The sequence below is a fragment of the Spea bombifrons genome, chromosome 3, assembly GCF_027358695.1.
Source record: "Spea bombifrons isolate aSpeBom1 chromosome 3, aSpeBom1.2.pri, whole genome shotgun sequence".
NCBI lineage: Eukaryota > Metazoa > Chordata > Amphibia > Anura > Pelobatidae > Spea > Spea bombifrons.
In genome coordinates this window covers 51,589,581-51,603,952 of record NC_071089.1, presented here as the reverse complement: position 1 = coordinate 51,603,952, position 14,372 = coordinate 51,589,581, and the positions used below count along the sequence as shown (strand labels likewise).

The window sequence follows — 14,372 nt, the reverse complement described above, 5'->3', positions numbered from 1 at the left end:
GCAAATTCCTATTGCTACCCCTTGCGGCTTCCGTAGAAACCAACCGGAAGCGTAGGGTTGTGTTTTCTCTTTTTTTGCCCTACTAGGCTTCCGTAGCTGTCAAAATGGGCTCGGCAGTGACAGCAAGGTTGATCTCCTCCTCTTCCTGCGCTTCTTTGTGAAAACTTCACATGCACCTTGCGAAAAACGGTACAAAGCCGGTTATGCCCGTGGAATTGAGCCTTAACTGAAGAAGCGATGTCAGCAATGATGTCTGGACCGATGCGTACTCTGTATTTGGTAAGTTAGCCAAGTATTCACAGCAAGCTCACCACAGAACGAACTAACCTTTGATCTGCTAGATATGTTGTCACATTGTGCTATCTCATGTAACTTGATGTCATTATAACTGCAGCGAAGAAGAGCTTTGACACCGGCTAAATGAATTGCTAAAGGCTGTAGCTTCAAGTGCGATCACACAGAAAAAGTTACTGAAAAAGTGTAAAAGCAAGCTGTCTCTTTAAATGTGGTGTCCCACACGGACAAAATATTAGTTGCACTCTCTAGCACATAATAATATAAAAAAAAAATCTTAGCAGGGCTGTCATAAAAAAAAATCTTTCCTCTGACAGTTCAATCACAGTCAAAACATATAAGATGTTTCAATTTCTATGGCAACAGTGTATCAGTGGCTGCTTTTGTGTCATGTGACCATTAAACGTGCCTGGGTAAAAAAAGAAAGAAATATTTATTGGAGTAGTCTGGACGTTCTGCAGGAATGATCCTTTTAATTCCGCATTTAGCTACAAAAGTGTTACATTTAGCAGGGTGGGTGGGATAGAATAGGAGTAACACCAATTGGAAAAACTCTCTTTCCTTAGGAGGTCCTACTCCTTTTAACTGTACGTTCTTGCTACTGATTGGTTGTTTGAAGCATTCAATTAGTGTTGGGAAATCGCTCCCAATGAAATCAGTGGGAATGATTTCCACGGGGGTGCATGGAGGTCGGAATAGATCCTTGCCTGCAATATTCCCGAGCTAGTGCTGGAGCTGACTGAGGATACGGAGCTGTGTCTGGCTGTATCTCTCCATTCGTACGCAAGGGAGACGCCAGGAAAGTTTAAAGGGACCACACAGATATCATCATATGCATTATGATGGCTGGAGTGTCATTTCAACCTCCTAATCAACTATTTCTTAATGTTGCTACAGGTATACTTGGTAAGCCTGCTGACCCAAGACCCATAGCGCTGTACTAATCGGTTATTGTTTTTAGCCACACCACTTTGCACAACATGAAAACTTGTCTTGTTTTCTTATTTTGTAAGGAAAAGAAGCATGGGGAAGTTTGCAAGACATCTAGCCATGTCTATGCACAATCTTTCTCTTTTTATAGCAAAGAACTCATTAGTGCCTTATTGCATAGTGATATCATTGAGAAGAACCGTTACACCCTTAAGTGTTCGGTATAGTGACAGGTGCCCTTTAAATATGTATTCTATTTCACCCATTGTACAGCGCTATGGAATTTTATGGCGCTATATAAAACAATAAACAATAATAATGTCTGTGTTGAATTAACTAATAAGCTGCTGCGTAAATTGAGTCCAGAGTTATAAAGCCCTTATGACATTTACCATATGATCGAGGCAAACGCTACATTGGGTTAGACTGAACTAATTAAATAGCAAAAGAAGATGTAATTCCTGTAATGTAACCTACGTTATTCTGTACTACGACAATTAATAGATAATTCACAAAACAAAAGTGTTAAAATCTCTGAAATTCACAGCAAAAAGAATTAAGGAGCAAGAAACGGGAGGTGTTTGAAGATATCTTGGAGGAGCGCAGGCAATCCAGTGACCTTCGATATGCCATGAAGTGCTACTCACCAGTGATTTACAAAAGCCTTACGCCGTGCAAACCAAGTGCCCTCAAGTCTATGGTTTTACAATCTGATCAACTACAATATGTCATCAAACAGGTAAATATCTATGGCTTTGTGTGCATTCAGGAATCCAGTTCTACCCCACAATGATAAAGCGTTCTAGACCGGTGGAGCTGCTCGGAACCCATGGCGTGTTTAAAGTTTGTGCTTCTTGTACGCTTTGATTGTTTGGGAAAAAGAATTGGTTTTGCAAATATCCGTGTATATGTGCATTGATTTAAGGGCCATGACTGCACGTGTTAAAAAGATCAGGGAATCAGTAGTTACGTTGGGGGTTCCGGTCTAAGAAGGATGCTGTTAAAAAGTGTAGTGTCTGTCTGTCTGTCTGTGTTGGTAGCTGTAGCCTAAATCTCCTTAAGGTTGTCACAATGGTTTTTGGACTACTATATTTGGTAGGGGCCTATGATTTTTACATACTGCTTTCTTAATGCTTTGAATAGTGTATTGTTTACAAATGCATGTTTTATTTCGTGAATATGCCACAAATATACATATCAATCGAGTTTGTAGTTTCTTTTTGTGTAGGGATGTTGGTGCTCTTACCACTTAGCGGAAATAGTTTTTTTTTTTTTGAAATATTCCCAATTTGCAGATGTCCCTGGAATCTGGTGAGTCTCCGGAAGTCATCCAGGAGCAAGCAGTCGAAATCCTCGATGAAATGGCTCACAATTTAAATCTGGGAGCCATCCGGCTGTTTGCCATGAGCTTGAGTAAGATCTTCAAAAGGCTTTTCCAGAAGGTTTGTGTGAACGAGGATGGTATACAGAGGGTAAGTGTTGTCAGCCAGAATACTTGTGTGTCCTGAAGAGGACACCAGCAAATTTGTTTTAAAAAAGAAAAATAAATGTATTTTAATAGATGAAAGTATGTTTGTGTCTTTTATTTAAATTTTTTTTTTTATTCTCCGGTACCCCCCACCCAGCATCTGTTACCATGGTAGCAAGGAGCCATATTAGGCTGCCTGCTCCATGGGATAATTTTTTTGAATAGTTAGAACAGCTGCAGGTCAGTGTAAGATCGATCTGCAGCTTTCTCTTCTTTTCAGAGGAAGCCAGCGTCTTTAACATTAAGTCATGTGTGTACTGTTAAAAGCAAGACTTCCAACTAGAGAAGATGGCTGCTGGTCAGCTCAGGAGCCGATTGGCAGCCTCCCCTACTCTACAGAAACAGTTTATTTGCGATCATATGTGGGGATCCCAGAGTTCCATTATGAATGTGGCATATACAGTGAAGGAGAAAATGATTTGATCCCCTGCTGAGTTTGTATGTTTGCCCACTGACAAAGACATGAGCAGTCATTTTAATGGTAGGTTTATTTGAACAGTGAGAGACAGAATAACAACAACAAAAATCCAGAATAAGGCATTTCAAATCAGTTATAAATTGATTTACATTTTACTCCGTAAAAAAAAAAAGTATTTGATGCCCTATCAATCAGCAAGATGTCTGGCTCCCAGGTGTCTTTGATATAGGTAGCAAACTGAAATTAGGAGCACTCTCTTAAAGGCCCGACCCCAGTGAGCTTTTTCTGTAAAAGGAGCTGAGCTGGGCCAACCAATCTCTTGTTGTGTGAGAATCGTATAGTGGGTGAGCCCTGCATAGACCTGTGATGAAGGTGAAACTGAGCTAAGGACTCCATTTTCTCCTGGGCCTAAAGTTTTTGTCATACTTTTGCATTATACATTTTCGTTTTCTTATTTTTGTAGCTTACTCACGCTATCCAGGAGCATCCGGTTGTACTTCTGCCCAGCCATCGGAGTTACATTGACTTTCTGATGTTGTCCTACATTTTGTACACATACGACTTGGCACTCCCTGTAATCGCCGCAGGAATGGGCAAGTGTTCGCTTACCTAAGCTTAAATTTGTAATACAGATTTATATCAGAATAGTTAAACGATGATTGTCCTTAAAAAAAGGAAACAAATTGGTTCCCGGAATATGTATGTATTAGAGTGTGTAACCTGAAAATTATTGTATCAAAGTCACATGGACTCCAAAAACATGACTTTCAATCCTGAATCAGGCCAGGTAGCTAAAACAGATATGGACAATAGTCTTTAGTTTTTTTTTTTTTTTGAGACACGTAACAAGATATCATTTGATTTGTTTCAGACTTCATGGGCATGAAGATGGTGGGAGAGCTCTTGCGTATGTCTGGTGCCTTCTTTATGCGACGCACATTCAGAGGGAACAAACTTTACTGGGCAGTATTTGCTGAGTATGTGAAAACGATGCTGCGGGTCAGTATACCAGCGGGCACACAATACTAGGTTATTAGGCTATATGGGTGCATGTTATGAACATGCCTTAGCTATGAAACATCTATTCACTTATTTGATAAAGATGATACCTATATGGCATAGGCCGAAATAGTCTTAAAAGCTTGCAATCTTATGAAAATCAATTAGCTGGTAACTGTCGTCTTTGCCAAATTTTTGCCCTCACCTGCTCTGAATTTATTTATAGAGTACTTTGTGAGAACATTATAGGGAAACATTAAGACATTTGGGCATGACCGTGTTTACTTTGCTCTGTAACAGAAGCTCTCTTTTCCAGAATGGATACGCTCCAGTGGAATTCTTTGTCGAAGGTCAAAGAAGCAGAACGTGCAAGACTTTAAATCCAAAGTTTGGTATGTATAATATGGCTTTGTGAAACGGCAAATTGATTAATCAATTATTATAGACTAAACATTATGCACTCTAAAAAGAAACAATATAACTGTGATTTCATACTCGTGCCTCAGGTTGCAGTGCCTCAGGTTTCTGTGATGAGCAACTTGTGACGCTCTCTAGAGTATCGGGAGATGGAGGATGTTGGGGAATTCCTTCTCTGAAAAGAACCATGTTGGCCCTTCATATCACATGAAGGGCCAACACATGTTTCTGTATGGGGTACTTTCAACAGAAACCTTTTTTTTTTCTATAACGGTGCTTTTTAGATTCTACTTTTTTTGGCGTGACAACGTATTGACAATTGAAATATTCTATTTAACTCATAAAAGTGAAGTTAACTTACTTGGATTATAATATTTCCGCAGGTCTACTAAATATTGTAATGGAGCCATTCTTTAAAGGCGAGGTATTTGACACATACCTTGTTCCAATTAGCATTAGCTACGAGAGGATACTGGAAGAATCACTGTATGCATATGAACTCCTCGGAGTGCCCAAACCCAAAGAATCAACATCAGTAAGGCATGCTTCATAAATAGCTCCTTTTGAATGCCATAATGGAGTATTCTGTAACGTAAGTGTGTATATTTTGTTTCCCACACGCATCTTGCAGGGTTTATTAAAGGCCAGACGAATTCTGAGTGACAACTTTGGAAGTATCCACGTTTATTTTGGGGAGCCCATGTCACTGCGCTCATTGGCGTCGGGAAGAATCAACCGATCCCAATATAATCTTGTACCCAGGTATTGCTTATGAATTAATGTAACGTTGTGCTTCATCAGTTTAATAAATTGAGGACACGTTTGTGTATGCTATTCATATATGGGATTGTGGCTTTTTTTTTTGAATATTAATAATTAAAAATAATGTTTTGCTTGTGTGAGGCTCCGTGTTTAGTGTGCCGCTGCAGTAGTATGCATCCAGGTTTCTTTTGTTTAAGGCTAGGATTAGGACTTGCCTAAAGTAAAGTACTGTGAATGACATCTTATGACTATATAATTAACTAAATATTCACAAGATTTGCATTCGAGTCAGGCCCTGGAGCTAGCCCGTATGTTTCTTTTCTATCTTTGTTTTGTTTTATGCTTGTCTGTATCCATGTCCTTTACTTCAGTTTGCCATGCCTGCTTGCCATCTGTATCCGGCTTGGCACCTAAACACAGTTCCTGCAGGTATGGCATATATGTTGGCATACCGCGACCCTTCTACATATCGGACTCTTACCCCCCAGCCCCTTTCGTGGATCCTTACAGCTTGTAGACAAAAACTAGAGATCATCCAACTTACTTTGAAACATTACTTTACAATCGCTTTCTTGTTGTAGACATCTTTCCCACCGACCTTCCAAGGACATGCAAGCATTTGTTCGTGATGTGGCCCATCAAGTGGAATTACACCAAATAGCCAATATGGTTCTCAGCCCTGGAGTTTTAATAGCAGCTATCGTACTACAGAATTTACCAGCAATTAACTTTAACGTTTTGGTTGAGAAAACCCTTTGGATGAGAGATTTAACAGAGTCTTTTGGAGGATGCCTGGAATGGCCTGGTAGGTGGCTTCTGTACTACCAATATTATGATTTTGTACACTGGTTCAGTTCTCTTTCACTATCGCAAACCTCTATGAACAATATTAACAGGAACTTTTGAAACTGCTGCTGATGTGAATTGAAATGAAGTGGTTGCTCAAACTGGATTCTATAAAAGAGACCCCCCCCATCCAACAGGTTGGAACTTGCAAATACCAGATATGGCTTTTAGAAATTGTCAGATGAACTCCATCTCGCTTATGTCTTAAACAGTCTCTTACAAACCTAAAAAGTAATAATGTAACATCCCACTCACTTAAATACAATAAATCAACCCCATCATTAATAGATAAAATACATCAAAATGTCAATTAATAAATACATGGGTTGTTAAAAGAACAATAAACAGAACAATTAACAGAGATTAAATAATACCAGTATTTAACCCCATAAAGAATGACTGTTTTAAAGTCTCTTTTATAGTTCTAAATGATATAAAACAATCCCGTTAACCTCAAAGTATCAAATCTTTATGCACTGGGAGTCTAAACAAAAGTGATTATGTTTTTCACATCACTCGGTGGTGAATGTGTTCATTAACTCTTTCTTGTACAGCGGGCAGTTACTTTCAAGGGATCTATGTATAAAGTGGATATAGAGGCAAAAGGTGATTATTGTTGACCTTATTTGCATGCGCCTACCCAGAATCCCTTGGCAGCACCATGAGATTTCTGAGGGAAAAACAGGCCTTCTGGCTTGTCTGGTGTCTGTAGATGAGTGTTTAATAATGCCTCTACTACCCCTTTAATTTTAAGTGGAAGGGTTTTCCATCACCTTTACCCACCATAACTTATGTAATGTTAAATCTTTCTGTCAGTGATCTAAAAGATTTGTACCGAGGCCACTATAGAAATTACTCACACTTCCGTTACAATGGAAAAAGCGCAAAGGCCTTAAAAGTGATAATGATTATTATGAAATGTTATTGATAAGGTACCATGAATTTCTATATCGCCACTATTAAGGGGCAACGCAAACTCTCTGGAATAAATATGACATGCTGCAATAGAAGGAGAAGTGGGCCCTGCTGTTGTGGTTGTATGTTATATCAGAAGGTAGATAGAAGGTAATGGTTTATCTCAGTCGCGTGGTGATGTACTGTCCTAACTGTCCCAACTTCTTGCTAGCGAAGTGGACAAAGTAATTACAAAAGGCAGTGCTACTCCTAACTGTGTTTCAAACTGCTTGCTAGTGAAATTTTATTTCTAAATGAGTTGAATCTATGACTCATAGTTAATGTGAAATTAAAGTCCCAGCGCTTAATGAAAGGTGCTGTCCCACTTAGACAAAACATTAATTACCGTCTCTAGTGCGTTAAGCAATAATCTGTAGTGGATATGTAACATTATACTTTCCTGTGACCATTTAATCACATGCCAACAACCATTCAGTGTTTGCTTTTGGGGAAAAAATCTCTACTAAGGTTTCCAGCTGTTCTCTGGAATACGCTACGTCTTTCTGTCACCCTGTCCCCTACATAGAAACATAGAATTTCACAGCAGAAAAGGAACTATTCGGCCCATTTAATCTATAAAGACGACCAGCTACTATGAGGAGTATTCAGTTATCCTAACATAAAACACTGGCTAAAAACCCATTGTACACAATGTATCCTCCTAACAGATATTGGAAGATTGCAAGTCCTCTTCTCCTTGTGTCCCAGTACACCTTAAAGTGTGCCAATGCTATTCTCAATTTTAATGTTTTTGTTCGTTTCCACCGGTGTAATGTCATATGTCACATGAAATGTTTTAGTGTTCTTGTCAAAAATTGGCTTAAAAGTATGTGCAATGAAAATATACATGGCATTCATAGCTCTACATTGTTCATTTCGCCTTCCAGATAACGTATCTGCCAGCAGAGTGGTTCGATCCAGTCTTGACATCCATTCGAACTTTTTGAGGTTTGTTGATGGGCAGGTGATTTTGCTTGATCATGAACAAGACGGTACAGTGACTGAAGAGCTGGTGTTCAAAAGGGCCGTCTCTTGGCTCATGTGTGCCTCATATAGGAATCAGATGGTTAATCTCTACATCAGACCAGCCCTGGTGGTGTTGGCTTGTAAAATCACACAGAGTTTCATCAAAGGTACAATCTATTCTTTTTTTTTTTTTTTTTTTTTAGAGGGAAGTATTTGGGCAAAGAGTGTTTCTAAAAGTGCTTAACAATAACATATTTTCTTAAGTGATCCACTGTCCTTCCATCAGTGTAATTAATACGCATAATTTACTCCTCTCGTATTTCCAGCAACCCCTTAAATTATCCAAATACTCAAATTTCAAATCTGATATATTTTTTTCTTCTTCATTTCTTTTGAAAAGCCACAATAAAAGCTTATGCTCACACGATCCAAACATAATTAGAAAAAGTTCTGCTTTCAGTTAAATCTTAGCACCAGGCAGCTGGCTGGGACACTGGGCAGTGGTTTATTCTTCTTAGGTGGCAACTCATGTGATGCTTTACCAGGGACGACAGATCGTGCTATCAGGACAGAAATCCCTGTGTCCTTTCTTTGTAAGACATCAGAATATTTTGTGTAACAACATAACTATCTAAATTTTTTAAAAAAAATAGTATTCTTGTATAGGCTGCCATTTGGTCTAGGATTGACCTTGGGTTTTCCTAAATAAAGTGCCCGGGGGGCTCAAACAGACCGACGGTAGCTGAGCAATGATTAATTCAAATTAAGTAAACCAATGATCAATCTATCCGTTTTCAGGTAGGAAAATTCCAAGCATGTGATCTGCTTAAGAACTGAGATGAATAGTGTTTAGAAGTTACACGTTATATTTCTCTCTCTTCCTGCTTCTATAGTTAAAAATAATTTGTATGTCTTTATTGCAGAAAATAATATTTAGTGTGGCACACCGAGGTTCAGTTGTAGCTCCACTGTTGTGTGTCTAATTTTTGTTTTGGTAATTTGAACGCCTTTTTCCATCCATATGCAAATGATACACACATATGTCCCTTTCTGTCATGTAAATCCATATCTTATGCCTTCATATAAGCAACCTTTTTTAAATTATTTATATGCTTTACAAATGAGCAACCTTTGGTAATAGACAAATATGCACAATAGATCATTTGACTTCAAATTTAAGTTCACTTCACTATTCTAGACTATTAATAGGCACTAACCATTAATATGTTTATTTTGTGTCATCTGTTGATAAATCCTATTTCTTTTTCAGATGATGTCTACAAGTTATTCAGGTTTTTGAGAAGTATTTTTACTAAAGAGTTCATCTTCTTTCCCGGTTTTGAAGAAAAGGTAAAAAACAAAACAAAACACACAAACAGAAGGATTTTTGAGGCTAAAGTGTATCGATAGTAAAATGATTGCTATCTGAACTCCATAATTAGATATTTTGTGATGCCTAATTTCCTACCCCCTTTACCAGGAAGACCTTTCAATTGTATATGCAGACTGCATTTTGCCATTCAGCTGTTTCCCAGAAAAAGCACTTATCCATTTCAGCAATGTCCAGGTTTCTTCCTGCCATCTGTCTAGTTTTCTGGGAAAAAGAGGCCTTCGTCTGATCCCATCAGAAATTCAAGAACCATTCTTGGTGTCCATAGTGGTTTTTAATTACTTTATTCCAATTGTTGGAATGGGTGGCATGTGGAAAACACGTCCGATGAAAGGAGTAGTGAAAATAGTGTCCTCTGTCTTCATTCCTTTACCAATTGCTTGTGTCATTTTTCTTTTCTCGGTAGGATTTTGAAGAAGGTTGTTTTCTGTTAACCAAGTGTGACATAATTCATCTGACACCTCATGAAATCATTATGACTGAGAAAGGTGCTAGTGCGGCCTTGTGTTTGTCAAGGATGTTCCAACCCTTCCTTGAAGGCTACCAGGTATGTACTGCTTTAGTGTACAAAATTATATAGTTTGCCCATAAAATGTAATAATATCAGATTATTGTTATGTTTAAAATGACAATATAATTTCTGTAAGATATTTCATAAAACATATTTTTTTTCTCTATTGAGAATGCACACATATTATATGTATAAATGTTCCTGTAAGTTTGGGAAGTATATAGTACACAGTATACCGGTGATGTAATAGATGACACATTAATAATACTTGTTTTTTTTTTTTTCTTCAGTTAGCTTGCACGTACCTTGCTAAGGAAGCTTCAGATACCTTGACAGAAAAGCAGTATTTATCGGGAATGAAAAGCTATGTTTCAAAAAGCATTGCCGCTGGTGAGTATGTTAAGAGCATACCTATATGTTTTGTTCTTTACGTTTGGAAAGGCCAATTACCTTTCTTTGGTTCTGGCACAGAAGTGTAGCTTACCGTACAGGTGAGCATATGTAGGTAGACATGATCATTTGTTAGCATGCTACTGATGCATCATTAGGAAAGTAGGTTGGAAAGCACAACATACAATACGTTTATGATATCCAGTCACACTGGACCACCTGTGAAAGCATATTTGTAAGTGCATGTGCCATTCGCGTAGTAATGGGATTTTAAAGTGAATGTATTAAATGTATACTAACATGAAAAAAGTTTCCGATTGAGAAGTGGGACTAGATAGCTCTTCTTGAACGGGGCCTTGTGAACCCAAGGTATAACAAAATGCTCTTCGGTGCTACAGCCCCTTGATTGTCAGGCAGCAGATGAAAAGAAACGGACATTAGGCATGGAGGGCTACATGCTGCTCGTTCTTGCTACTCATCATTAGAAAACAAGCAGCTGTTTATTGATCAAAACATGATCCTGATTAGGTGCTGATTGAGGGTCATGGAAATTGTAGTAGAGAACTTAAGCATGATTTGTTCCTGTTTTAATGTGGGGTTTTTGCCTTCTTCTGGGTAAAGCCTTTTTCAATCTTTTAATTATTATTATTTGTTTATAGTAAACTGTGATTTTTGTCAGTGATGAAAGAATATAGTGGATCCATTTGTAGTAGATAGAGGTTGGTGGTTTGTGCCACGTTACAGATCTCTGGTTCGACCTAACTAAACATATTAGGAATAATTAAGGGAACTCATTATGTATAGCTTGGGGGGGTGAGATAGAAATGTTTAAATAGATAAAATGGGTGGTAAATAAATGGAACAGCCTCCTATCAGAAGTGGAAGAGGTAAATACAGTCAGAGAATGTAAACTTGCATGGTATAAGACAGGGGTTGACAAATTTGGCTTGGATCTAGACGCAAGCCAAAAACATTTTGTCCCCCTGATTATTTGCATTTATTTAAAGTTTCTGTAATATCTTCCTTCTAAGGTGATGCTTCACCATTGTAAGTCCCCTTAATATTAAATATTATAAATCATAATTAAGAAATATGTCCCATTCAAAAGATATTTCACAAAATATGTGATAAATAATAGAAAAGGTATTGATCAATACATGAAATATTTGGCAAACATATATTAAGTATAATCCATTTAAATGAAGAATAGACACATTAGTAAAAAACATTAGTCCATTTAATAAAGCTGATAAACAAATACATTAGATTATCAGCAAATAAATGTAATGATTGATAAATATTAAATACACTTATACACGCTAGTATCATACATTAACACACACCTGCTAAAATCATGTTCACACACACAGTCACACACGCTAACACCATACGCTCCTGCACATGTATGCTAACACCATACACTAATATAAACACTAACACTATATGCTGACATACACTCAACTAGTGCCATACATTAACACCACAGTCTTATACACATGCACACACTATCCAACGATGTATACTAACACACACAAACACTGACTCTGGCGCTAAATTTCATAGACGACAAAGGAAGGGATTCTTTACAGTAAGGACAATAAAGGTATGGAATTCACTGCCAATGGAGGTGGTGTTATCCAATACATTAGATGCCTTCAAAAGGGGTCTGGATATTATTTTAGAAAGGTATGACATACAGGGCTATAAATAGAATTAATATTTTAGCGCTTCTTGATCCAATGAGTAATCCGATTTTTGGCGTCAAGAAAGATTTTTTTTCCCCCTGATGGCAGAATTCGAAGTAGCTTAATTAGGGGTTTTTTGCCTTCTTTTGGATCAAGAATAGGAAGATTAGGTAGAAGGGTTGAACTTGATGGACTTCGTACATAAGGTTGAAAAAAGACCTTTGTCACTAACTTATCGCATGTGAAACACTTTGATCTAGTAGCATAAAGTAGGACAGCAAATGATTAATATGTTCCTCTATAATACCTTTACAGATATCACCAAATGTTATGAAGCACTTTCTTCTGATATGCAAAAGAACACACTATCTTCCTTTGTTCAACTGGGACTTCTGAAAGTCATTACATTGTAAGTATGAGTATAATTAAAGCACAGCATTTTGCTTGTCAACTTTATATATAATATCATATGTAATTACTATTTTTTTATTTTCTGCCTATAGCTAGGCACCGATTAGTGCCTGTTTTGTGTCACATGACAATTAAGCATTGCCAACAATGATAATAAACAATAATTTCTAGGGAAGAGTTGGCCATTAAACAGTAAGAGGAATATTTCTAATGCTGCACTTTGTTTGAAACATGCTGAATTAAGTGGAGTAGGAAGAATAGCAATAGAATTTTGTTGTAAAAGTTAACCCAATCCTATTGTGCATGATGTATTACATTTTTAGGAGATACACCTGTTGTCAATCAGCACCACAGTGAGCATTTCTCTCATATATCAGATGTATAACACATTTTTAATACTCTTTTTGATCCCCACATGACAGGTATTTTTTTTCTTTACTAAACTAGTTTGTGTCATTCATGTACTACACAATATGTCCCTGGCTAAATATTCTGTTTTACCCCTTTGCAATTACCTAGGTACAAAGGAAAATCCAGTATGCTGTAGCTCACCAAGGACACTTTTTGGATTGTGCATTATTTGGGTGCTTAGCAGAGCATACATATTGGAATCAATAATGAAAAATGACAGAAATACTTCAACCATAGTTTAAAAACCTGTTTTTCTCCCTTAGGGATAATGAAAACGGTTTCAAAGTGGACCCGGCAGCTATAATGGACACAGCAGAAAAACTGGGTAAGTTGTTAGGTTATGTGCGCTGTTCTAAAACAATGATTTATGAATGATATATAATGATTTCCTCCAGAGCACAGTATGGTAGAGAAATGATTGTACCTAACATAAATGTTATTTTCTTGTACTATGATCTAGATTTCTAAAAATCCTTCTTTCTCATATTTTCCTACATTGGAATCCACAACGGTTTCCACCGTGTCTAAGAAATTACTGGAGAAAAGTATAGGTAAAATGATACCATTTATTGCAAGCTTTCGAGACCAAGTTGTTAGGTCCCTGCTGAGCAAATTCCCCAATACCTTTTTGTGTTTATTTTAAGCTTTTGTTAACGTGTGATCTGTGCTTTTGTATTAAGAACATTCTGTTTTAGCTTCATTAATGCCTGAGGAAGGGACCTAACAACTTGGTCTCGAAAGTTTGCAATTAAACCAATAAATGGTATCATTTTAACTATACTTTTCTGCTGTTTTCTCAATGGCTAACACGGTACAAACTCTTTTATCATAAGAAATTACTGAGAATAAATCTGACCTAATTAAGTGTAAGCTATAACCCTATTAAGCTATATTTTTATTTTTCTAGGACTGCAAATGTCCACCAAAAAGTTTCCACTTGCACGACTTTGAGAAAGCACTGTATCCAAATCCACGCTGCCAACTTTTTGCTGATTCATTTGATCAGCTATTTTACTAGAACCCCGCTCAGAACAAACGACCTGTTGTCTGAAAAGAAGATACCTGCGTTTGGATCTAACCAAAAACTTAGGACTAACATGGATGTTGTGTACTTTACAACAGCGATGGTACAAATCCTCCTGCACAACAGCTGATTGCTAATTGACTTTGGCGTGATTTAGGAGATTTCTAAAACTGGTCAATTTTAGTGACCGTTTCCTAAGCCAATGAAAACAAAGCTCTAGAACAAACTCCGGCATTGATCCCGGAGAGGTATAGAGAGAGCTTTTTGGAGCACATATAAAATGAACTCAAGGAGGTATTTGCACTTAACAAGTGTTGCACTAGATATTAAACTACTACCTGTGGCTGTAATCTCTCTCTATCTGTTAAAATAATAAACTCGAATCTTAGAAAAAAAGCTGGTGGGTTTTGTTGGAAGTACATTTCACAGAGCAACC

The 14,372-nt window shown here is 37.4% G+C and overlaps 1 protein-coding gene across 1 annotated transcript; it reads left to right on the top strand.

The window, feature by feature from the left end:
• The first annotated feature begins 91 nt into the window (after positions 1-91).
• Positions 92-14,333, top strand: GNPAT (glyceronephosphate O-acyltransferase). The gene is made up of 16 exons (XM_053459370.1): positions 92-279; positions 1,772-1,963; positions 2,520-2,696; positions 3,634-3,763; positions 4,042-4,169; positions 4,486-4,561; positions 4,970-5,121; positions 5,218-5,348; positions 5,930-6,153; positions 8,036-8,281; positions 9,385-9,464; positions 9,911-10,051; positions 10,306-10,405; positions 12,406-12,499; positions 13,176-13,237; positions 13,820-14,333. The coding sequence occupies exons 1-16, from the start codon at positions 238-240 to the stop codon at positions 13,861-13,863; spliced, it is 2,019 nt and encodes a 672-aa protein (XP_053315345.1). The 5' UTR covers positions 92-237; the 3' UTR covers positions 13,864-14,333.
• The last annotated feature ends 39 nt before the right edge of the window (positions 14,334-14,372 follow it).